This window comes from Gavia stellata, chromosome 21, assembly GCF_030936135.1.
Source record: "Gavia stellata isolate bGavSte3 chromosome 21, bGavSte3.hap2, whole genome shotgun sequence".
NCBI classification, from domain to species: Eukaryota; Metazoa; Chordata; class Aves; order Gaviiformes; family Gaviidae; genus Gavia; species Gavia stellata.
The window spans coordinates 11,073,708-11,100,566 of record NC_082614.1 but is presented as its reverse complement, the minus strand read 5'-3'; the positions used below and the strand labels follow the sequence as shown (position 1 = coordinate 11,100,566).

General features: G+C 39.1%; 1 protein-coding gene across 1 annotated transcript in view; it reads right to left on the bottom strand.

Moving 5' to 3' along the window:
- LOC104260665 (transmembrane protein 132D) overlaps positions 1 to 26,859 on the bottom strand; it is a 264,803-nt gene that overhangs the window by 93,631 nt on the left and 144,313 nt on the right. Inside the window, exon 4 of the mRNA XM_009816453.2 lies at positions 2,526 to 2,709. Coding sequence (XP_009814755.1) covers positions 2,526 to 2,709 — 184 coding nt within the window. The remainder of the gene's footprint in view (positions 1 to 2,525; positions 2,710 to 26,859) is intronic.

Sequence of the window (26,859 nt, the reverse complement as noted above, 5' to 3'; positions counted from 1 at the left end):
TACATCCATAAAATACACCCTACAGCTTTTCTCATCAATATCCTTGAGTGCTCTACTGTGACTTTTGTTGCCATTCCATTATTGGTGTAGAGCCCTGCAGAGGTCTCAAAAGCTGGAATGTTAATATGCCATAGGAAAAAAAAATGCACTGGAGAAAGGTAAGATGACTGCAGCAAGTGTCCTAATAACTTCAGCAGAAGGCAGGCATTTCCAGCGTGTCCTGACACTGATATACACATTTAAGTCTTTCCATTGCAGCATTTTGTAACTGAAGAAAAGGAAAGAGGAAGCTCTAAATTGTCCATTCTTCTGCTTTGCAACTTACAAATCCATAATAGCTAGCAGAAAAGACTACAGAAAACAAAGATGGTGCAGAGGTGCTATGTGCTAATCTACTAGAAAAGCAAAGGTCTGCCTAATGTTAAAGCAGTAAAATTGTTCTTTTAAAAAATGAACCTGTAATTGAAATATTCAACAGCATTTCTGTTTAGTGCTTCTAAACATGAAATTACATGTTTCACTAAGAAGCCCAGCAAAACTCATCCAAATTAACCCCAGTCTCCAGAAACGGAGAAATAATATAACACTTTGTTTTCATTGTGGTTCTTCCTAAATGGAAGAGTAGAATTTATTTATTTTTTAATTTTAAATTTGTAAATTACAAACTGGCTTTGCTAAGATCATGGAAATCTGAAGTACCAAACTAATCTAAGTTACATCTCTTGAAATGTCTGCACCTGAATCATCATTTCCTAAGCACAAAGTGAAGTACTACAAAGATTTGGAGATTTGTGATACCCCAGAGTTTCTTCCCTGACACTCCAGTTAATGCAAAGAAGGTTAAAACTATTCCCAGTCTGTCAGTAATTAGGGGACCCTGCCATTTATCTTTCCTTTTTCTCTTATCCATTATCCCAACACTTGTTGCCTTGTAAAATGCCACCTACTGATAAGTTTATAGCCTTCATGTGACCATGGAGCATAGAACTTTGTGCTTCTGGAAAATGGGCTTTTTTCATCTTTTAATGGAAATGAAGAAAGTGAGTTGATTTGTAGCAACTGCAAGGAGAATCTATCTTTGTTCTTATGAGCTATTTTCTGCCACTATGTCACTTGATACTAAAGTGATCACGGGCGGGCATGTATGAGAAGAACTAGCATTTTCTGCAACCGTTGGAACCACTAGGAAAGAAATCTGTTGTCTTTTCCTTAAGGGATGGAGCGAATAAAACCCCCCACATCTCAGGTTATGTAAATCAGATGATCTCTACAGCCTTAACCCTCCATATTCCAGAACTGTTGTGGCTGCACATCAGGGTCCCATCTGCAGACCTGAAAGCCTCTTACCAACAAACCAGCAGAGATCACCCACCGCTCAACAGCGGGAACTAGCCCATGAAAACAGTCATGCAAAACAAAAGAATTAGATATACAACTCCGATTTGTTAGGTGGCCACAATTCCAGATGGAGAGAGCTGTTTCAACTGGGATATACAACTTGGTAATGAAAGCATGAGCCATTTCAAAAGAAAAGTAATATTTTTTTGTGAAATAAAGAATCACATCATCTGAGTAGTTCTGAAGTTGGTAAATAACAGTAAAAGCCATTATCAGTTCTGTGATAGAGAACACCTTCAGCCTTGAACAATGGCATAATTAACTGGTTATCACTAGGCAATCATCCAGATTACATTTTTTTAAATGCTCTGAGATTGATTTTTGGTTTTCCCTCAGTGCTAAATAATAATGTGTCAATATTTTCTAATAGATTGTCTAAGAATAAAACTGGGGCACAGCCAGACCTTAAACAAGTATATTTCAGCCCTAATGATGAAGAAATGTGAAGGGGAGAGAAGAAGAAACACACAAAATTTCTGTTTGCACTTGGAATTTGGGTATCTAACAGGTTTTTTAGGTGAGACCAAGGCTAAAGAATCAGGTATTTTTCAAGCCCTATAGTTTGCACTGTGAGGGTGAGGCAACCCATTTGAATGCATTTATGTAGAACAGACAGTTAGTTATGTACTGCATTTTGTGTTCCCCAGGTAATTAAAAATTACTCAGAAGTCACACTGTGACTTTTATTTCTCTTCTCACTCTTAAATGAATATGGAGTCAGAATTCAAAAATTGAAAAAATTGTGATTCGGGAAGTCCTTAAACACTAGACCGAATGTAAGAGTACTCGTGATTCAAGTAAGACATATACCACATTGAACTGAGTGTCCAAGTATACCACAACAAGAGGGAGTTCTGAATACTGGAAATGTCATGAACTCAGCTTCTGCCTCCAAGAAGTCAGTGTATTGGTCAAAGACAGCATGACTGGGCCTTCCATGGGAAGCTATGGTTTCCCCTCATGAGGTTTCACTGCTGAATGAAGCAAGCTTCAGAAGTTAGTATCTGTTCCTCAAAGTGCTGAAACTTTCTGTCCCCCTGCCCCTTTCAGCAGATCATTTGCATCTGTCAGACACTAGAGTTGTAGAGCGGTATTAAAAACTTGCAGAATGCCAGAAGATTTCTTACCATAGCCAAAGGGAGAACTCCTACCAGGTCCTTCTGGCTTACGTAGATCTTGGAGATTCCTAGATCAGATGTTGTATCTCCAGGATATTCTACCTGCCATGTGATGAGCTGGGTCCCAGGTAGGTCAGTTAGGTCTTCAATTTCAAAATCAATCTGCATGATTTCAGAAGAAGGACCATCCGCACTGCAAGAAAGAAAAAAGAAAGGTTCCATTCACATGACTGATAAGCCGGCAATATAATTGCTTTTGTATGACTAAAACATTGGATTAAGGCTCTTCCAAAGAGACAATTTGGTGGGATAATGGATTTAATAACAAATTAAACATTTGCACTTGTTTTAAGATTTCAGGGTATTTCCCATACATCCAAGTGGCTTAGTAACACTCTGTGACGTGGATCACTAAGCACCGCTCCATTTTACAGGTGGAGAAACAAAACCAAATCAAGGTAAATCTAGGCTAAAGCTACAGCCTAAAAATCCTCACCCCAAGGCTCTCCCTTTAACAAATACATTGTATTTCCTCCCTGTTAAAGCAACACACAAACAACTCTAAAGGGAATCACTCCTTGAAATGAGAAAGCACTGCATTAAAAGTATTTTCTGCTTTTTAAAAAGGGAGGCGTGGAAGAGAGGTCAAAGCTCAGGATGGGGTCCGTGAACCAGGGCAGCAGGGAGCAGAGGACTGGAAAACTTGGAATTAATTTTTGGCTATACTGCTAGCTTGCTGTGAATGTCTGTCTGAACCACCTTTTGTCCTTTGCTAAACTAGGAATTACACATAATTTAGCTTGTTGCAAGAGAGGAGAATTACAAAATTGGATTATTTAATATTGGCCAATCCTGGCAGGATCGTAGAGTGAAAAACACTAAAAAAGAACAGAGTTACTAAATGTGATTCTCCAGGATACTCTGGCAACATTGGGGTTACTGATTCCTTATCAGTGCTACTTTGTCTTTACGTGCTGTCCTTCATAAGGTTACATGGTTCACATAAGTGAATACCATAAAGCAGAAATGTAAAGAGGGAAAATTAGAAAGGGGCTCATTAGTGCAATTCCTACAAAGCTTGTTAGAAAATCAGCTACTGTATAGAAAGCAATGCAGTGAAGTTTCTATTGTGTATCTTGGCAAGGTGTCCAGTGGCATTTATAGAGACAAGAAAATATTCAATATACTGTAAAGCAGTTGAGGAATGCAGAATTTCTTAGCAGTGCAGAAATCCAGGGGACATTGAGAATGACAGTCCTTTTACTTCTGAAGCACTGAAGGCTGAACAGATCATCATAGTTTGTGCAGAGGTGAAAGGGAAGAGCAGAATTTCTTTCAGTGGGATAGCACTCAAGGAGAGAAAGAATGGCACAGCACTGAAGTGTCACAAGCCACTTACGTTGGAGAATGCAGCTAGAAGAAACAGGAAACATTTTGGCAACTGATTAGAGAGTTGCAGAATGTGCCCAAAACCCAGCAGGTTTTCCTGGCTGATGTGGAAAAGGAGCTAAAACTAGGCGTATTTTTTATGAAGACCAGTTACAACAACCACCCCAGTTTGGGATTCTTCCCAAAATACTCAGAGATTTTTATCATGCTGGCTAAATCCAATGCTTTATCCAAAGCTACTGCTTGAAGAGTTTAATCTGATAATCTTTAAGGTTTGGATTTCAATGGATGCATTGAGCTCTTGCTATCCTAGATGGAATTTAAAAGGAGCCTCTGTGTTTCCAAAATGGAACTCATTGTGTGCAATTTCTCATTTTTTTCATGTCAGGAAAAAAAAAGAGCACAATTTCTAAACTAGCACTGGATGCAGTCTTATTTCATGCTGACCTAGGTAGGATCAGAAAGCTGTTTTATGCAGCTGTGACTATTGAAACTCAGTTACCTTAATTGTACGAGCAGGAACAAGCAATACATTGCCTATAAATACCTGGCACTGATCCTGTTTTGTACAGTATGTTCTATCACAGTTTCTGTGTTTAAAGAACTAATTGAATCTTCATATAATGAACCTTGGTTTTGTGATTCTGTTCAGGGTGCCTTCCTTTATTTTTGCATTGGTGTCTGCTACTACCACTCAGCAGCTTTGCAGAATTGGTGCTGTCACCAGCAATGTGTCCTGTAAGAGCAGTGAGGGACTGCTGCACAGGAGGGGACTGCAGGGCAGAATACCACAGAAAAACCAAATGACTGTCAAAAAAGGCAATCAGCTTAAACTTTTCCAGGTATGTTGGGGATTAGGAGAAAAGGAGAAAAGTGATTAGGATATAGTTTCCCTTCCAAAGGAGCGAGGAAAAGACGTCAAGAGAACTTGAACTACAGCTCCCATATGGCACAACTACAGTAACCCCAAAATAATGGAAATATTTTCTCTTCATTTCTACTTTAAAGCAGGTATTTTAACAAAGTATTTCTTGTAGCAAAAAACCCCCCCACTTTGCTACCAAATGTGATTTTGATAGAAATTATTTGAACTAGTTCCTCTTAAAAATACTAAACACCTCCAAATGATAAGATTACAAAGCACCTCAAAAATCAATAAGAATCTCATTACTGCTACTAAAGATGTAGGAAAAAAAATGTGAAAGTATTGCATGACCTATGATCAGACCCAGGCTGTCAGCACCAGATCAGGAACTTTTGTTTAATTACTTTACTCATCACTTACTATGAGGATTCTTCCATGTGCAAGTCCCATGGATCTGTGTCCCCAATTTACAGCCTTTCTAAGCAGTATTTAGCGATTTAAATCTTTCAATAGAGATGTAAGTGAAAAAGTTACCCTTCAGAAAATACAGTTAAAAAATGTAAAAGGAGAAATTTGGACAAATAGTGTTCATTCACAGAGTTCAGTCACATAAAAATATTTGTGGCTTTTCTTTTAAAGTCAAGGCTGCTTGGTACAATAGGAATATTTCTATTGCTACTTAAAATGATGCACTGCCTAATCCTCCTCAAGGTAGGCATACACTTTATGGTCACTATAATGCAACAGCATGTTGGCAGCTTGTCTTTGCTGCCGCTAAACCCATTATTGCTATCAAGAGTACAGCAACAGTGTCAGTTACAATATGGGAGGCTACACGATTAGAAAGTTTAGGATGGACAACCCCAAAGGTTCACACAGCACTCCAAGCCGAGTTGAAGAGTGGTCAAAGCAAAACAGTTCGTGGTGCTAATTTAAAGTCAAATCCTTCACATGGGGTTTTGCTGTTTAAAGTTGAGAGTTAAACTGTAATGGAATTTGCTGTAGTGCCAATAAACTCTCCTCGTGAACAGAGCCCTGCTGAGCGTGTGCCATGTAGACACATTTTTAAAGGGTCTCAGCCCAATCTGAAGACAAGGAGGACAGGGGGGAAAAAAAAAAAAGAAAACTTCATTGGTCTTTCCTCCTGTCAGCCAGGACAGCACCGGCATGTTTGTACTGTATTTCTTATTCTGACTTTTATTTCCTGTCTAACAAACGATCAAGCAGCTCTGACAAATTAAGAATAATGGGAAACTGTCCTGTCTCTAGGGGAGTATTTCCTCCTCCACAGAGCCATTCTGCACCTGCTTCTTCTGACACATCCCTGACTGAGGCAAAGTTGTTTTTAAAAATCCCTCTTCTGCCCTTTCAACCTGGGAGTCCTTTTAAATCCGAGAGGCTGGTATCAAGGCCCTTGGCCAGTTGCTAACACCGTGCCATTATGCCAAGTTTCTTTAGAGAAAGAACCAGCCACTCTTCTGGGTCTCTAGGGATGGTATGCCCTGCAAGACACAATTTTCAAGAAGAGACCCTGTAAATCCACGAATAGCTACTGGATGCTGGCAGTGTTAGTCAATTCAAGTATCCCATTCCTGATTTCACCAGCTGTGGTATCGGCTTCAATCTTTATATAATGCTTACAAAACAAGATTCATTCTGAACCTACTAAAACAACCAGGCATGTAATGTTTCTCATAATACAACATATAAAGTTTTATCACTGTCTTTAGAAGGCTATAACGGACACAAGAAGCCTAAAGCCACGAATATGCTAAATAAGATGTATCATCAGAATGTTAATGGAAGAGCCTTGGGGAGAAGAGAGAAAGAAGGTAATCTTTATTCTTTTCTAGCCCCACACAGGTACCTAGGTCTCCAGCACATCTCTCACAGGGTATTGAAAGAGTCTGCAGCCTGAAATGCTGGACAGGCCAGGCTGAGATGTGAAACAGCAGTGCTCAGAAAGGAAGAAATGTTCCCAGGGATAACGGAAAAGCTTTCTAGCATGAGAGAAGGGAGACAGCAGCACAACTGACCCCATGAGACCTGAAGGAGTTTGTGAAAACCATTATCTCCATTTAACAGGAGAGAAAATTAAACTGAAATTATTTTCCCATAAAAAGAGGGATAAGATGATTTATATACCACAAAGTGTATCCAATGATTTATACACAGAAATCAGAGAATCGTAGAATCGTATAGGTTGGAAAAGACCTTTAAGATCATCAAGTCCAACTGTAAACCTAACACTGCTAAGTCCACCACTAAACCATGTCCCTCAGCACCTCATCCACACGTCTTTTAAATACCTCCAGGGATGGTGACTCAACCGCTTCCCTGGGCAGCCTGTTCCAATGCCTGACAGCCCTTTCAGTGAAGAAATTTTTCCTAATATCCAGCCTAAACCTCCCCTGGCACAACTTGTGGCCATTTCCCCTTGTCCTGTCACTAGTCACTTGGGAGAAGAGGCCAACACCCACCTCTCTGCAACCCCCTTTCAGGTAGTTGTAGAGAGCGATGAGGTCTCCCCTCAGCCTCCTCTTCTCCAGACTGAACAACCCCAGTTCCCTCAGCCGCTCCTCATCAGACTTGTGCTCCAGACCCCTCACCAGGTCCGTCGCCCTTCTCTGGACATGCTCCAGCACCTCAATGTCCTTCTTGTAGTGAGGGGCCCAAAACTGAACACAGTATTCGAGGTGTGGCCTCACCAGCGCTGAGTACAGAGGCACGATCACCTCCCTGCTCCTGCTGGCCACACTGTTTCTGATACAGGCCAGGATGCCATTGGCCTTCTTGGCCACCTGGGCACACTGCTGGCTCATATTCAGTGGAATAAGGTGACATTTCATGAAGGAAGTGATTTAAAAATAAGTACAAATCTTTGGGCGAAGGTAAGATAATATGCTATGTTGCTGTACCAGATAAAAACACCATGCTAGCTATTTCCAGCTCTATCAGTTGGGTTGCAGAAAGGTTTTAAGGCTTGCTGTCATCTGTCCTGACACTGCACAGAGCTGGCAGTGGCAATATGTGTTATATATAACTTCCTCCTTGTGTGGTAGGAAATAATATAAAACCATATCAGATGTAGAATAAAGGCATAACAAAGAGCAGTGGAAACAAAGCATTGCCATTTTGTAACAAAACTCCACAATTTTCTGAAACAATTGATTTCTGATATAGGTTTTCTTTTAAAAGTTTTTCTATGGTATTTTCTTCAGAACTTAAACAATTTCACTAGATGCAGTTTTACAAACCTTTTTGCCCATCCCTTTTGGAATTGCAAGCCATTACTCCTAATATTATCACTAAAGAGTACTTGTTTCCTAACCAAACATGAGGAGGTCAAAGGCAATTCAAAGGAGCACTAGAGAATCAGCCTTTCCTTCGAGATATTTGCTTTTCTCTACCTCCTCCCCTTCGGCTTAATAATCTCTCCCCAACCCTAGAGTTCCCCTACAGCGCACAAGCGTTACTCTTAGGCTCCTCTATAGCAGCATATCCCTAACAGTGCCAGAAGTCTGTGGACTTTATCCATTTTGCAATGCTACTGAAAGCATGCAGCTGGGTAACATATCGCCTTCCCTCTAAATAGATTTTGGGTGAGGGAAAAAAAGGAAGAGGAAACTAGAAGAAATTAAGAAAAAAAAAAAATCACAGAGAGAAAAATGACTTCTTGCAGAAGAATGTGAGAGATAAAAAAGTAAAAAATGAACCTCTGTGAAATGTAGATAAAAGGAGAATGATAGAAAAATAAACAAGGAGGCTCTGGAGTCCATAGGTGCTTTGCGGGAAACACCTAAAAAATCCAGATGAATGGGAAACAGAGCTAGTGTAGAGAATAGCCAAAAAAAAGAAAACAAAGGTTCAAACTTTCTTCTCAATTGAGTCAATCTTTCCACCAATATTTAAAGTAGTCAGGAAAGGATCCTGATAGTCCTTTAGTTTATCTTCACACCAAGAAAAGATCGCCTGTCTAGTCTTCACTGAATTCTTAACAAATACCTATAACTCTGGTTTCAGAAAAGAGCATAATTTTATTTGTGGGGTTCTTTTTTTTTGTTTTAAGCAACCTTTACATGAGAGTCAAACTGTTGTGGCAGGGGGACACATTTGCATTCCTCTCCATCTTTGCTAGAGAGATAGAGATCACATCTTTTCTGCATAAACAGGTACTTGCAATGCAATAAACCTACTTCTGCTTGGCATGTTTGAAAGCATCCTAGAAATTACATGTACATGATGTGTAAGTAAAAAATGTGGGATCACTGGCAAGGAGACCACAGTACTGACATTTGAGGAATTAAAAGCACAGAAAGAGAAAGAAACACCATGTGTTATGGTAGGCTAATTTATTCGGGCTTTTCTTTGGTGCTCATCACTAGACAATAAGCCATTGCTTTGGAAATGCTGATAACTTCTTCCCATTCAGCCAGTGGTGATTTAAAAATCCCTCTGCAAGAGATGATGATGGGTGTAAACTTCACATCCACATTTAATCTCTTTTTTATGTGTTTTTTGTGTCTTTTATTTTTAACTTCAGCAATCAAACCATGCTACCTTTAGGTTTCCTGTGCAGGTCTACCCTAAAACAATGCACACAAACGTGTTTGCTTCAGGCAAGATTTGAACTCTTCGATACAATATGGGAACACAAAGCTGAGAAAAGGGTTCCACTACTGATGTGTAATCTTTGGAAGCTTTACGTCTCCAGGCTGGGTTCTTTTACCAGTCTCACATGTACAAAAACCGTAAGCTAAAACCCCTTAAAATAATCTTACAGGCAAAGAGACTTTTCTTTATTTTAATCAATCTGATTGTCTTTTCCTTCTGGTTTCTGAGCCAGAGTGCAATCAATGAATATTTTCCAGCTTTTTTGAAAAAGCTTTTATACAGAAAAAAAATTGCAGAATTTCAGTGAACTATTTTATTCCTACAACTAGGATTTAGGTAAAAATCAAATATTACAAGATTTGACATTAAACATAACAAGTTAACAGCATGATATTGCCTTTCACCAGCTGAGGAGCTGGCTCGGCTCCAGAATGGGAGCTCAACATATCCAATGCTTGATCTCCCAAATCCATTCAGTAGGTATGAATCTAGCTGGTGAGGCTAGTAGGATTTCCACCCCTCTTTTGCAGTTGCAAATAAAATGCCTGAGTTTACCCAAAAAAGTTAGAATTTTATTAAAACAAAACTAAATAATATGGTTCAATACCTGCATTGCCTGTTGCCAGCAAACTGGTATATATATACACTATATGCATCAGTCCCTGGTCCCAGTCTAAACAAGTACCAGCAAGAAAGGAAGAAATATTTTAAACAGGGAAGTGAGGCACACGGCTTGGGGCTCTGACCTTCCCAAGGTCAGAGAGGATATTCTACAAAACCAGTATCTGTAGAATCTAGCCTACTGCATTACAGCAAAGATCATTATTCACCATTGATATATCAAGATAAGGTGATACATAGAGCAGTATATCAAAATTTAATTTTATTCATTGTCATCTTACTATTAAAAATTCAGTGATGGGTAAGCTGAAAAGTCATTTTTCTTCAGGAATCAGTGTATGAAGTGAACCAACTAGCAAGAAAAATCACAAAAAAAATAGTCTGCTAATCATGTAATAAAGTTATTTAAAAAAATTGATCCATCTCTCTGGAGCATGACATCAGCAGTGCTGGTTGAGAAATATTTGCTGAATTATTTATTTGACTTTTTTTTGCTATTTCAAATAAATTATTCACTATACAATTTTCCAGCTGTTGATAGCACTTTTCCCAAATAACTCAAACCATTCAAAAGTGGGTAAAAATTAGCAAACCTTTTAATATAATAAAATTTAAAACATAATTTCCCACCAAGCCACAATTTCAGTTCAGAACCATCATTCTGAGCATCTCTTGACATAGTAAATCCAGTAATCATTTACCACATTATGCTAAGGGAATGGTAAATCAACATTGACTTTATTACATCCAGTCTAATAATCATTCAGTAAATTATTCAACACAGTAGTCAGTAAACATCAAGTGCTTTTGAAGTAGCCCAACAGAAAAACCGCGGTTACTATGCAGGTGGGACTGAATTGCAGGGCTAAGAAAACAGTTTTACTGACAGTACAATGTCTAAGAAAACACTGCAAATACATTGTCAATCTGGGCTTCTCTACCTGTTGTTTTTTATTGTCCTCAGTATAAAACCAACAATAAATATAACATAACTCACATATAAGTGTGATAAAACCGCAAAAGAGGAAACCAAGCACAAATGACCATCGTTAATTGGTAAAGTTTCCACAGGATCCATCTAAGGCTCAGACTACACTGTACGAGACAACTGCAGAAAGTGATGATTGTTGTCTTAACTGACAAAAGCAAAAAATAGGAGAAAGATAACATAATAGTCATTTTACACGTCGGAAAACCAAGTACAAAGGCCTCAATTAAATAACACTTCAGTACACATGGAAGTGATGTCTTGACTCGATATCCTCGGTTTGCCCAGGTCTGGCAGCACTATAGGAATTTGGCTTTTACACCATGACCCCCAGACCTAAGCCTTTAGATCAATACTGGTCTTGAGTGCTCCTAAAAAAAGCCTTAGATATTTCATTCACATTACAATTTCCCAGACTGTTAACATTGTCACTATCACCTCGCTATCACTGTCTCCTGAAAATGAAGGAAACCTTTTGCTGAATGAGAGGAGTCGCACAAACCTAACACCGATCAGCAGGGAATGACACCCAGTGTTTTCATACCGAAAAATTACAGGGCCAGTGCTGCAAATATTTGCTGTTGAGTAATCCCAGTGTACTAAATCATGACATCAAGCACTGTGCTCAGTACACTACCCTGCAGCAAAATTCCTTCCTCATCCTACAAATATTTATCCACCTAAAAACCCTTATATACATGAACAGCAAATTTATACTTGTGCATAAAATATATGTGGGATTAGACTCGCTGAATTCAGGTTAAGTCTTTTTTAGTAATTATTTATCACTGAAAGGCAACCATCTAGACCAAGTTATCTGCAAATGTGCTGTACAAGAAAGCTTCCCTTGAGTTCAAGAATTTTGTTTAAAAAAGACAATAGGGCTTTGTTCCTATGATGACCACACACAAGCCCAAGGGAAGTCCTTGGCTCACGTGGATGTATGTGCCCATGCAGGAGGCATATGCTGTGCCTGAGACCTCGCTCAATACCCTGTTGCACAACCAGCCCAATTACAGGTAGGCAAAATTGAGTTGAACAAAGAGATAATCCAGTCATTGACTCGAGTCTTATGAGGTCCACCCCTCCGCAAAAGGGAACACTCAGAATATGTAAAAACAGCCTTAATTCTGTCTTCTACAGAGTGCCTATCACAGGGTCTACAACAGCATTTTCCAGGCCATGATGATAGTCCCGGACAGAAGCAATCAAAGGGTCTGTGAAGTGCTGAAGAGTAAAAATCTTACTCCCCTAACTCCACCTGTTATTTCCTTTCATGATTGCATGCTCTTGCTCATCTTCTGAAATACACACCTAATAAATCTCTTCTATAAACTAACCATGGCTGCCATTGATACAGTGTTTATTTTATTTTTCTAGCAAATGTAATATATTTAAAAGGTTCAAGCAAGGAATCATCAGCCTGAACATGTTGAGAAACTGATCTAAAAGGTACTTCTAGAGCAAGTCTCCCCGAGAAGCGATACTTCACCAGGCTAAGTTACTATTTTCACATTCACATCAAAGATGCAGCATTTTGCTGCTTTATGATCCATGCTTCATACATCAGCAGCTCTCCTTGATGCCCAACTTTGTCATTTAACTTTGGAATCCAAAATTATTTTAAAATTATCTCCCTATCTCCTTTTTGAAATTTAATTGTAGCCTTAAATCCAGAGTCGAAGATCCAGTATCTTAGCACGTAGCTCCATTCATGTCTCCAAGGTGAGATCTATAACATACCTTTTTTCATGCCTTGCTTATTAGTGTCCACACTGGTTCAACAAATGCAATTATATATAAAAGCAGCATTACATTTCACAAGACTCAAGGCCTCAATATATTTCAATATTAGTGGCTGCTTTGGAGGGATCTGCCAAGGCATATCCAATATATAAGATTAGTATCCTCAACTATAGGAACTTCCTCTGCTGTGAACTATTCAGCAAGTATTTCTGCTGAACTCATACATCTTGCAAAAGTGTGAAGTTCTTTTCACCTAAAAAAAAATTATGTTTTCTTTATCCAAAGTTCAGTTTCTGCCAAGTCTAGAATTAAAAAACAAATGCTTTCCAGCTTCCTTAATATTAAAATAAAAGCTTCCAGAATGTCTTTTCTTTCTTATTTTTGAGCAATAACATGAAAAATAAACCTAAGAGAGAATATATACATTGCATCCCCTCCCACTCCCCCCGCTTTTGAAAGAGCTTTATGCTGAAATATATTCTTAAATTAGAAACTTATAGGGTAATCTTGGTTGGAAGGGACCTCTGAAAGCCATCCGGTCTAACGCCTTTCTCAAAGCAGGGCCAATTTCAGTGTTGGATTAAGTTTGAATGGTTTAAATTTGCTCACATGGTTTTCCAAAGAGCCATATTATTTAGAGTCCTTTTTGTGATCTTATGGAAATACTGGGCTAGCCTGAGCGCTTAGACCTGCACTTCATATACTAACACCCATGCGTAAGGGACACAGGAAGGCAGAAGAGCCAAGTCTTTTCTTCCATCAGCTCTTAAAGATTTGAAACTTGGCCATGACCAAGTAACTAGAAGTCATCTTGATGTCTGTTAGGCTTCTGTTCTCTTCCACCACAAGTGATTTTACAAACTATTCTCTCCAAGTTTAATTGAAAGACATTGTTAATATGCAATGATAAGAAAGCTCTTTTCACAAACAAATTCTTATGCTGAAAATAATGAATCTGAAGACATGCTTAGAAAGGTGACGTCAAGAGACTACATTTACTAAAACCTGAAAATTAAATAAGACCATGCTCTGCCAGGCTATTTCCAAGACTGTCTGTCCTACAGCAAAACAGTATCTGATCACCAGCACTAAATGGAAAACTGCCACCTCTGCTTTTCATCCATTCACCTTCACAATCCCATTTGCTAGCTGCACAGCACTTGGCAGCTTCAGCACAACCAAGCGCCTTAAAACACAGCATCTATTTCATCAATGTCATTAGTATCTGCTGTACTATAAGGGGAAACGAGACCCTCACGAAAACAAGCATACAATACAGGAAAGGGCCTAAAGACCTGATTGATAATATAAATATTAAAAGTTTAGTAAATTATATAACTATTTGGGGAACTATATGGACAGACAGAAAGCCATGTTGTTCTCTACCAATTTTTATCAACTGAAGTGCATATGCAAATGTTGATCTCTGTTTTGTGTATTATACATGTTAAAGTTGGCAGTATGGAACAGATATCTGTGGGCATACACTGCAGTATGTACATTTGTTTTGCTTTATCAACATATTTCAACCTTCACCTCGTAGGCTAAGACATACACTCCTTAAAACACTTTGGCTGCAACAATCAAGATGCAGCACCCCTTCCCTGCTCCAGCTATGGCACAGTTTTAGTATTTGAGCAGATGCTGCCCCTCCGTACACCTTGGGATAATCTGATAGCCATGATGAAATCATACAGACAGGATGATGATACAGGTCCGCAGCTGAGTCCTAGACCCTGTCAAATCAAATCATAGTTTTTGATGTACTTGTGACACTAAAAATAGTGTGAGTTCAAAAGCTCACGGAACTCATGTTCTCATTAGCATGAACTGTTCCATTAAGTCAAGCAGTGTCATCATTTTGGGTCTCATTGCATCCAGTGTTGACGCACCTGACTTTTCACCACTTTGAGCCTGAGTCTGATGTGCACCTGAGCTCAGAAGGATTGGCGAGATATAGGGGGAGATTATGTCCTGGCAATCCTTGGATACTCTCTGAGGAATTACAATGAAGAAAACAGTAAGGGCAAGTTATGATTGTGGCTATTATGCTGCAGAGAATTTTCCAATAGAAGGTGTACTGAGACCAGCAAACTATCCCCAAGGTAGATAACAGCAACAATTTGCACTGAGTTATGCATGTGAGTACACTCAGTTACCATCCTTTGGTGAGGTCTACCTTTTCAATCTGACCATCAGCAATCGCTTATCAAGTAATCCTAATCTTATTTATGCAAATGGTCCAGGAGCTGCTAAAGCAAACACAAAGACCAGCTGTCCATGTGAAAGCTATGATCATTCATTCTAGATGAAAAAATTTCAGCACAGGAAGGAAGACAGAGCTGCATTTATGTGCTGGTCTGGACAAGAAGAGACCTTGGTCCATATGGATAGTTTCCTGCTACTGCAACCACATCATATAATCTCTTCATAAACCTATCAAGCTCCATTTTAAAAGCAGTTAGGGATTTTAAATCCCTATTTCCCTGAAAGGCTCTTCCAGAACCTGATTATTCTAATGGTTAAAACAGTCAGAGGAGCCACCCTGGCTGGAACTGAAGCCTTCTATGAGCCATCTTTCTGAGCGACCAGCCCATAGCACACTCCAGACGTTGAAATGGATAGTATGGCCAAATGCAGATCCACTTCCTACAACAAGTGCTCATAGCAAAACATTAAATAACTCTGCAGACCTTCTGGAAACATGTAATGGCTGATAATAGCTCCCTCATTCAAAATTATTCCTTCCACGTTTCTGTGTCCTCAAATCACCTCCAGCCAAACAACTCCTTCTCTACCCTAATACAGCTGTAAACAAAATAATTACATTTCTGCAGATAAACTTAAGTGGACTTTAAATATTCACTGATCTAAGTAGGCAGGCTGAGAAATGGTAGGTTCTCACTACCTTATCTACATTCTGTCAGAATGCGACTTTCCAAAAGTAAAGTACTCTTTCAGTAAAAATAATAATACCATCAACCTAATAACTAGAAAACTGGAGGAGAGAGAAAAACAGACATGGCATGAATTAGGGAAATGCTTCATGAAATAGTAAGGAAATGTGCTGGTATGAATAAGAAATATCACCTAACAAGAGTGAGGATCTCATACCATCAGCTTATGTGATGGACTTATCACATCACATAAGCTTCCTTACTATGTGGCAAACTTCCATCTAATGTAATTTGGGCTTTAAAGCCACTTTTATTCATATGTTTGAAGATACTAATCTTGGATCTTAAAAGAAGATTCTGTGGGAAACAAGCACCAACTGTGGGGGCTGAGCAGCGCACAAATTGCATTGCTTCTACTTGTAAGAATCTCAGGACCGTACTTAGAAATCTTTATCATTGACAACAGAAAGATGTACATCTAGCCCTTTAAAAAGACATATTGATTTTATTGAACTGGAGGCAAGGGAAGAGAGACCCTAATTATTATAATTATGAATTCAGTAATGCTAGTAATCATTAATAGTTTCAACAGGTTCATAAATCATTCACATAATGGGGAAAAGCAGTAAGTGAAAATCAATTTCTACTCAGAGGCATTGCAAAATTTGCCACCCTTATTGAAATTTGTGAATCAGATTTCCCTTCATGAATAGCAGAGCTTCACAAGAAGATGACAATGAGATCGGAGGTGAAAAAGTTGTGTATCAAAACAAAAGTAGGATTTCATTTCACGGCAGACACTTAGATTGCTTGAATTATTGACTCTTGTTTTATACTCTTACTTCTATTGCACTATAGGTTCATGGTCCAATGTTCAGTCTTTAATGTCTTACCTGAATGTAAACTCTCTTTTGTGAAACCATTGTAAATATACACATGCTAACATGAAACCCTTGCAAACATACACACTACTCTTCTTTCACTGCAATGGAAAGTCCTCAGGGGGGTACTAGCTGATACACACAATCACCAAAAAATGTAGACTCAAAATATCTCCTCCAAGCAAGCAAGATGGAAAATTCGGATAGGCAACATACTTCAAACCTCATAACTATCATGATTCTTGGAATATGTATGGAGAAATCCAACAGGCGGCTGTTATGAGTAATAAAAGCAACCAAATGACATGAAGAATTAAAAAGTAGCAGTGCCAAAATTATCTCTACAGTCTATGAATATAAACAGATTTTTAGGCATGGTTTTCCTTTTGCTTTACTCAAGATGCTTGACTTTAGTTATGCTTTCATTGCACAGCAGGATAAGGTACAAATAAGAGCCACAACGATTGAAGGAAATGGACAAGTTTTTCTAAAAACAGTAGAAGAACCAATCTGCCAGATTTTCAGAGGGCCTGAATGTGCAATATTTGAAGTAACATCAAGAAGAGCAGAAGGCAGGTTGGGGATTTTCTGAAAAAAATCAGTAGGTGAGGTTTAAAAGGCAGAAGAAACAGAAAGTGCTAACTTTCCACAAATATTTCAAGGATTTAAGCGTCAAGGAGAGAAAATTGCTAGAGCAGGTAGGCAGGAGAGTATAATTAGAAACAACAGGAAATATAGACCAAACTGAAAGCAAAAGGACAGTGGAAGAGTCTCAAAAGGAAATGGCAAACACAATAACTGGAGGGGTTTAAAATTAGATAGGATAAAATGCTTAGAAAGAAATATTTTTTGCAGTGGCAGATATGGCTGTAACAAGCCTTTTTTGTTTTTTGCCTAGTTCCTTAATAAGGAAAGGATTATGCAATCAGTGTATCTGTGTGTCTGTCATTCCCTCTAGTAACATTAGACCAATTTCAACAAAACTAGGTAGAAGGATAGAAGTTAAGAATTATTAAGCTTTTTGGAAGCAGCCAGATAGCAGAAGAGAAGAGACCAAGTGATTAGCCCCTCTTGACAGAAAAGATGCAGTACACTCCCTAAGAATCCATGTACACACTCATTCCTAAGAAGTAAACATATAGAAACCGGGCTTCTGTCTTTTGGCTGCTCACTGAAATATGCCTTAGCTTTTATGGCTCCCTGATTTTCTTTAAAGTTCCAGTTCAGAAGTTGACCCCTGCTCAGCAAACCACTGAAGCAAGCTCTTTCAGCCTTCTGGGACTCAATCTCATTTTGTAAGTTAAGCATATGTGTAAGTACTCTGCTAAATAGGAATGAATTTAAATACTCTGCTGAGCTAGGCTCTCATTTATCAGCAAAATCACCAGTTCAACTCAGTAAATTCACAAAATTATATGTGGAGAGAATTACTCCTGACCCTTGTTCAATGCTGCATGGAAATGACCCCTACAGGAATACAGAACCCTTGAAACAGGTCTCCCACATAATTAAGAGCATGACCTGCACTTTTGCTCCCAGACATTCTGACTGCATAAGGAAAGCAGCAAACCAAAGTTCATAATGTTATCATGAACAAATGAGTCTTCCTCTCACTACTAAGCTTCTCAGCATAGAGTACGTTTGGTATCCGATGGGTTGCTTATGATCATTAGCACAATTATTTAAAATAAATTTAATTTTACAATAAATTTTTACAATAAATTTATTTACAATAAATTTAAAAGGCAATATGATTATTTTCTATATCACAGCATCCTAGGACACAGAATGAATAGCAGTAACTCTGAAACCTAAGGAAGGGAAAAGAATCAAGTCTTTTTCATGGTAAAACCATGCAGTAATATGAATTAATTATATTTCTCTTTGACAATTACAAAAGAAAAAGAGCTACCAAATATGTCTCTATCTCTTATTTCCTTATCTAATAATTTAGAACTCTTACTGTTTGTTCACAAAAGAAGCATCATGTTCTGCAAACTTTGTGGAGATGTAAAACAAGAAGAAACAAAATCACTTCTAAATCTCTGGTGCACACTTTTCCAACACTAAGGAACAAAACGTTCTCAAATATGAATCAGTCAAAGATCGACACCAAAGTTTTTACATAAATGTGAGAAGTGGCAGATGAATTGTGTGGAGAAAAGACGAAGTAGAAACAACTTGGAAGTCATTTGTGTAAGAAAGGGAAATGAAGAGGATTGAAATAGTTAGCAGTTCCATAGCAGGTACTTCTCCCATAGGTATGAAAATAGTGTCATCTCCTTCAGTATTGATGAGTGCAAATTAAAGTGTGCTCCTATTTTCAGAAAGCTGTATGTTGAAAATATGCTGATCCTTTGGCTCTTCTCATCTACCTCACAAAATACAGCCAAATTCATAGTTGATGGAAAGAGAAACTTCCACTTCTTCTAGACTACTGCTGAAGTTCCAGGTGAAATTCACTATCAGAACTGGACTGAATTAAGTGGATCCCACAGCAGTGGGAACCGTCCCAAGCAGGGATACAACAGGAGCAGCCGCAGAGTCATGAAATATTGCTGTTGACATAAAGCACCGAACTGAGAACACAGGAGACGCCCGGCTCTGTCACTCCTCTTGTGAGTGACCCTGTGCAAGCTACTTCACCACTCTTCGCTATAGTTTTCTGACATTCTGAATATGGGTCAGGGCTTTGAGATTTGTCAGTGAAAATTCTTCATAACAGGCCAGAAAGAAGAGCTCAGGGCTAAATCAGGATTTTCAAAAAAACAAATCTTGATCATCGAGATGCTACAAAAGCAGAACCTCATCCTTTTACATTAATAGATTAGACTTGTTTGCAGTACATCCAGAGTGGAATACCTTGAAGAATGGTCAGTTTTTCTATATCACACCATCCTAGTCTCCATGAGCTGCAAAGCCCTTGGTAGTCCATAAAAGAGTTAGATTTCAAAAACTGAGTTCTTTTCTAGCTACATTATTCCACTCCATTGCATTCAAACGTGTAATATGTCACTGGAAAAATGGCCTTCTTGTCAGTCTTTAAAATAAAGATATTAAGTCCTCCATTAGTTTGTTTTGAAGCCCTTCAAATCTGGGGACTCTTTAGGTGGTAATTCTGGTCTTCACCAATGCAGTGGAGGGGAAGAGAAATGATGAAAAAGAAAAGCAGTAGCTGATGATGCAGTTTTCTAAAGGACCGCAGAGCTAAGTTGTCTATTTAAAGAAGAAAATTTCAGTGGCACATCATTTTATAACTAGATTAGGTTAGTAGCACTGACTTACAGTATCAGCTACACCAGCTCCCCCTAAAACTACAACAGCTGTGCTTCGCATTTGTAGACAATACAAAGCCCCAGTGCTGTGAATGCTGCTGGCTTTATGAAGATATATATCATATTGATCTGGCTGAAGCAAGCCCAGCAAGGAGTCTGTGCCAATTTGATGTCCTTTCCTTCCTTCAGTTAGCATACATCGCTCATGGAGGCACGCCATAATACACAGCGACACACGCAGAACAGACAGAGCAGAAGAAAGCTTTCAAAGCATTTCAGCTCTTCCTTATAAAACACAAATACAGGACACTGAATTCAGTCACAGCACAGTTTCCAATGTTTGACAATACAATCCACTCTCTGCAACTGAAATATTTATTCAGGCACAATTACCATATAAGATTAATATTTAAATCAAGGGTAATTTGTTTTCATTATTACTCTTATTTCTTTTTAAACAGCAGTTAGGATTATAAACTGAATTAGATGATTTATTCTTAAAATGGATCTTTAACATTCTGAGTTTATTAACACCAGTCTGAAATGCTCAGCCATTGATCAAACTCTGTGTTTTCCAGAGTGATGGCTTGAAAAATACCCTAGCCCCTGAGCTCTGGATTTTACAGCCATTACTGTCAATTATACACCCCACTGTGGGAGCAAAAGAAATCTTCATACATGCCAGCTGCAGCCTTATCCCTGAATTTTGCAGAGGCAATTGTTATTTCAAACACTGAAGGGGGGAGAGAGGGAAAGAAGGAAAAAGAACAAGTTAGCCATAATGCAGGCAATTGAGATTCTACCCATATGTTTGAAGACCTTGACATATGATTTTGAGATATTTTTAGACAATACATTTTAATAGTTGTAATAATAACCATAACACTGATGTCTCTCTAGTCTTTTTCATGCAGAGATAAGTATTTTATGAAGATGCAGCTATAGCAATAGGCGTTTCACACGTTACAAAAACTAGAAAACACAGGAGTGCGGTGACTTGAACAAGATGATTTTGGGGACCGCTGCAGCCTGCAGCGGAGCACGGTGCAGCACACAGACCCCTGAGCTGCTGGTGACAGTCTACCTCAGGGGTGGAAGCAGCGTAGGCACACGAGAGCGTGCCTGCCTGGCACCTCACTAGCACCGCTGTGTTACTTTGGAGACAGAAGTTAGTAGCTCCGCATGGTGCTCTGCTGATCTATCAGCTTGACTGCTGCTAGCCTGCACAGCAATTCATTTGATGGAATAGAGGTGCCAGAGCAGATTACTAGAAGAGGGAGGAAAAGAGGTAAATCCCAGTCCCTGGCTGAAACAAATGGGAGTTTTACCATTTCAATGAGGATGCAGTTTCCACTGTAAAAGTCTTGACTCCCTGGACTATTGTCATATCCATCAGACCACGCTGCAGTGGCATTCAGGATGAAGTTTGAACTCACTGTCACCCTAAAGAAAAGCAGGTCTCACACCCTGTGATTCCATCCCAGCTCTTCGTATTCTGACACAATATTCTTGAGTCATTTCCAGACATAAAACACACATCATGGCAATTCCACATAACTCCTCCCTTTGTCTTCTCTCCTCATACCTCAATGCTAATTATCTATTAATTTGCATCACTTCAAACAAGCAAATACTTTTTTGCAAGTTTGCCTGCCTGCTTTAAGTGAGGAAGGGGCTCAACTGGAGATCAGTGGAAATATTCTGGCACGAAGCTGAATAAAGCTCTAGTGGCTTATACCTAAGATTATCCTGTCCCTTGCCACTATCTCTTCTCCCCTTTCCAGCTGTCTTTTCTACCGGAAGGCTTTTCTAAGATTATGCAGTAAGTTTTTGTCCAAGTGGAAGGACAGATAATCAGAAACCTCCTTGGAGCTCCTGAACTCCATCAGGTTTGTGCTAAGTCCAGTCAACACTTCCAAATGCTGCAGGGCTCGCTGCAGCTGCTGGGAAACAATGCAAAAGGCAAAACTGTCAGCCTGACTTTTCATTCTAGAGCCTTAGATGAACGAAGTACCTCAACAACTGGGGTAACATGACAATCTCTGACACAACTTATCTCTAATTATCTACTGAAAGTAAAATAGATACAGCTTGGAAGACTGAAAAAAGAAAAGCAGAAATTAATAGTAGAGGCTGGCTATTAAGGTACTCAGCTGTTATCAGCATGTTATCTCACGTCTCCCGATCTCTTGGTTCATGTACTGACATAGTGACGTTTCTTTCCAATCCTACACAAACATTTCAGAAAAGGCCCTTTATGCCACCTGAGCGAAGAATGGGAATTATCTCTAGCTTTAAAAATTTCTGCAGAATGCATAAACCCCCCCTTGTTCTTCATTCCTACTTGCAATAGCTGACATCAGATCGGGACTGAAACCAGGGGAAAATCAAGATTCACTCCATTTCTATGAAGAACTCAGGTGGCCCAGAGAGTCTGTTTATTTTTCTGTGCTGGTGGCTGGATCACTCATCTATCAAGATGCAAAGCCTCTTAATTTCCACTGAAATGTACAACTCAAGTGTACTTAACACAGCAGATAAATAAGACTTTTTTAAAAGCTTAGATTTTAAGCAAGTCCTCCTATAAATACACTAGCATCAAAGACTTCAGGTTATGAGTTGTATATATAGCTTAATAGATCAACATGCAGGATACTGCTACTGTATAAAATCTACACTCCCTTTCAAGGTGCAATTGATAGTGTATTTACTAACAGCTCATAAAATGAGCAAATATCTTTTCTCCAAATAAGAGGTGGAAAATCTCCTATATCCACTCAGCTCAATTCTAAATACCACAGTCAGCACTGAGTGAACAGCACGTTAGGAATGAGACTGACCTGCTGAGGTGGCACCACTACTTTAAAGGATTATATTCTTTCACAGAGAGAACGCGTGACACTGCACAGGACAGGCAGATGGGAACTCGACTTCCTTTACACCCTCTGCTGATGATGTTAAGAACCTCATATGGGAACTTCCACAAGTTACATGTGCATAGTGTAGAAAAGTTAGTGAAAACAGACAAGAAAATTCCTTTGTGGCTTAAGCAACTGTTTTCTGCTAGCTTCTGCTGAAAAAAGCACAGACACAGCTTAAAGAAAAATAAAAACCAGATAAAGGCACAACCAAGTTATACTTAGGGAAGACTTGACTTTAAATGGACATAAAAAAATTACACTAATAAATGTTGTTTTGATATTTTGACAAAGTGGAATATTGAAAGACGGAAAAAGAAACCTGGTGATGATGAGAAGTCCATAATGTAGCAGAAAATGCTCATATTTGGTCACAGATTTTAGCCAAAGAAGATACCAGCTCCAGCAGGGTTCAACTGCTGTTGTATTCAGCATCAGGAATACATAAAAAGGAGGTCAAAATACATCACATGAGCTGACTGGCTTGCTGAGCATTAGGACCTTCAGAGGGCAATTTTACAACCTTTGACGCTTTCAATTTTAAAGAGCAATTAGCTTCAATTTTAGTCTAGTGCAGTGAGAGATGAGAGAAATTGTTAGACAAGTGTTATGCAACTACCATTTATCTATATGTGAAAAAAGGAAATAAGACAGCGTTAGGAAACCCGAACATTTAGATCAAGATATTGTTTGAAAACATTTTAATGAAACATCATAAGAGTCACCATAATCATTATAGTATTTGCAACTTGTATCTGTTCCTTTTAGTTTATAGCATGAATGTAGGACATGTTTTCAGACCCTGTTTTATGCTGGGATCACCCTGTCCACCAGAGGTTAGTTCCTGCCCCAAGCCTTCCAGTTGGGTGGCCCATCCTCAGAGATAAGCCTAGAGTATGACTGTTCAGTTTTCTGTTATTCTTAGTTCCTTTTACAACAGGTAAAGTGGTAAACCATTGTTCAAAAGCCTAAAAATACCCTGGATTCTTCTGGAATGGTAAAATGTTAGCCCTAGCCTAAGATGCCAAAAGAAACAACATATTCAGAGCTGCAGATGAAAAAGAAAGTTGTTTAAAAAGGATAAATTATATGTAAGAACTTGGATAGATCTTGTGTCTGAGGAGTGGAGGTGACTTAAGCAATCTTATTACATCTAGGACCCAGGTTTACATTTCAACTGAAATTCTAGAAGGTAAGTATTCCATCTGGTAAATATTTCTATCCTCCAAAATGCTTTTGTCTTTAACCCGTGTTGTATTGCACCTTGGGGCAAGCTTAGACCAAGCCTTTGCAAAGTGAATTTCTTCCTTCTGCGTTCAAGGGCACAGAGGGACAGCACACACCCACTGTCCTCTGAGGCTACCACTTTTCTGGATACAGTTGGTACATCCTAAAGCACTGCATTATACAGGTTGCTGATGAATAAGATCTACAGTGTCCAAAATAATTTTCTGCTGTAGTCCTAGCCAGACTGGAGTCTGAAGGGCTGACTGCAAGCTGGAAATGTATAGTTCATGTATATGACCTACTTTTGTAGGGCCACAGCCTGGAAGATGCTCAAGGCATACTGTGCAGTGGCAGTTTCCTTACTGCTTCTTTGTACACTCGTCACAGACTACAAGATCCAATATTGTTGTAAAATGCCAGTTGCTGCACAAAGAGCTTACAGTATAACTAAGATTTTGGACTGTAGCAAGACTGTGGGAGACAGGAATACTAAATTCTGGATTGCTAGTTAGACACAACACAAGAGGCCCTCTACTCACCAGAGTGCATTTGCTCTTAAGAAAGACAGTAGTAGTGCTCTTCAAAATCAAAAAACAACCCAAGGCCTCTCCAGTGATGATGGCAATCTCTTCTACTTAGTGCCATCTCTACTACAGCAGACCAGGTAGCTGAAGGCTGCCCAGGATGTAAAGCCATAAACAGGTAAACGTGATTTGGAGAGTTCTCCTGATACTGCTGTATCCGAAGATTCTCCCTACAGATCGTCAAAGTCCTTCCAGAACTGGCCAGGAAAGTGCTCCTGCCAGGACCAGTATACACAAGTGGTTTCTTTGGCCTCTCGGACACACTCTGCAGCAGCATACGCTGTATTCACGATGCAAAAGCTGCTGAAAGACAGCACTGATTTTTAGTGGCATTGATAGCAAGGATGTGTGGATATATTTGGGATCCAGCTACAACCTTTATTAAAATCTTCTTGCCCCATGCCCACCTCAAATATTTATCTTGACAAAATGGAATCCATCTCCAAGTCATTTCTGCTGTGGGGGCTGGCATAGTTAAACCACAAAACATGCTCATCATACAGCTCTAATGTATACTGACCCATCCTGTCTCAGCAAAGTCTTTTTCAGAGACTGTTCTGCCATGCCGTGAAACAATATGACTCAGCTTGTATATATAAACTCTGTACCCATCCTCCCCTTTCCCATTAAACCCTATTCAGTTGTCTGTTTAGATTTTACTTTGTGACATCCTCATAGTTCAGAATATTTTAAAAGCACCTAATATATTATTGGTATCTCAGAAAGCAAAGAATAATGGTACCTGGAATTGATTTTAAATGATAACCTTAAGGTGAAGCCTCATCCTCTGGTTATCCAACCCCTGAAAGCACGGATTGCACACTCAAGTTTGAAGAATGCACGGCTTTCATACATACATGAACATACACAGGTCTTTGACTTCACTTTTTGATATAACCTCACGCTAAAAAATCCTGTGGAATTTATTAACATTCTTGCCTTCGCTTTTCTATTTTTCTCTCTTCGCTGATTCTAAAACCATTCAGGTATAAGAAACATTATTTGTTTCAGTTTCAAGGCTTGATTTTTGTGTGCTCTTAGCTTCTCAAGAGCTATTGCAAAACTCTTGGAGGCTCTTTAATCCCCTTCAGAGCTGCTGGTAAGAACAGATGAGCGTTAAATCTGAATGCCTTTAAAATATTGCTTGTGGGTTTGCAGAAGGAATTTTGCTGCAGGCCTTGAGGGTCATACGCCTGCCACATGCTTCTGTGTGCTTTTCCCTGTACTTAATATTTTGCTGTTGCCTCACAGAGAATTGGAAGAGGAAAGAAAAAAAAAAAGCCTTATAATTTATAGGAAATGTATATACTACATGTTGCTAGGAGGAAATGTCAAGAGAGAAAAATAAATGCTTTCTGACAATTGCTAGTCATTTTGTGCCAGCAGCTAAACAACATGAGAGCTATGCTTTCCCTCCCTGAATACAAGAGCACACTGTAGATGAATCACTCCACTGAATTATCACTTTCAATAATTTGTGGTGGTAAATTGTCACTGACATCACAAAAACAATGTGTAACCTTCAGATTTTATTAACAGTGAAACATTGCTGAACTGCACTGTGCTAAACAGTACCCTGTGTAAAGCTTATAATGTGCCTGATGTCTTGGCCTCTCAGCATGTGTCAAACTACGAACGCTGAGCTGAAGTCGCAGTCTCTTAAGATTCACTTATTTTTATAAAATGCATGATTTTTTATTACTAGCACAACATGAAATGTCACTCCAAATTATATGAACTAAATGGCAACCGGGAAAGTATCAGCACATGCACGTTTGGTAACCTAGTCAGTTGTTTGCAACAGGCTCTTGCAATATTTGCCCCAGGTATTCATGGGTGCTAAACCTCAGGGAGGCACGGATATCTACAGAGCGCTCCGTGTCTCACCGGTGTATACTCAGCATGGGTCACAGAAGTTCTGGTTCGTTGGATGAAGAAGTCTGTCCCTCTGAAACCTGCAGTGTATCCTGCCACTTCTCCCTCTCAAGAACTGAGAGCAACTGGAAACCTCTCCACAGAGGACAAAGTCCTTAAGTTCAGCTGTCAACTCTTTTGTGAGGCACTCCTATTACATACAGGGGCCTTCAACATCACTGGGCTTCTAAACTTGACCATCCTAGGCACAGCAGATGTGGGGGGGTTTGTTTTCCAAGCATTTTCAGGAGGACTGAAATCAAGGTAAAAGTTCCTGATAGTAAGGTAATTTTATTTACTTACTTACTTATAGGGAAAAACACAGATTCACTGTCAAGTGCCATATCTTAAAAATAGTCTAATAGTTTGACGAATGATAGAAAAGAATTAATATAAAAGCAAAGAGCAACATAACATTTAGGCA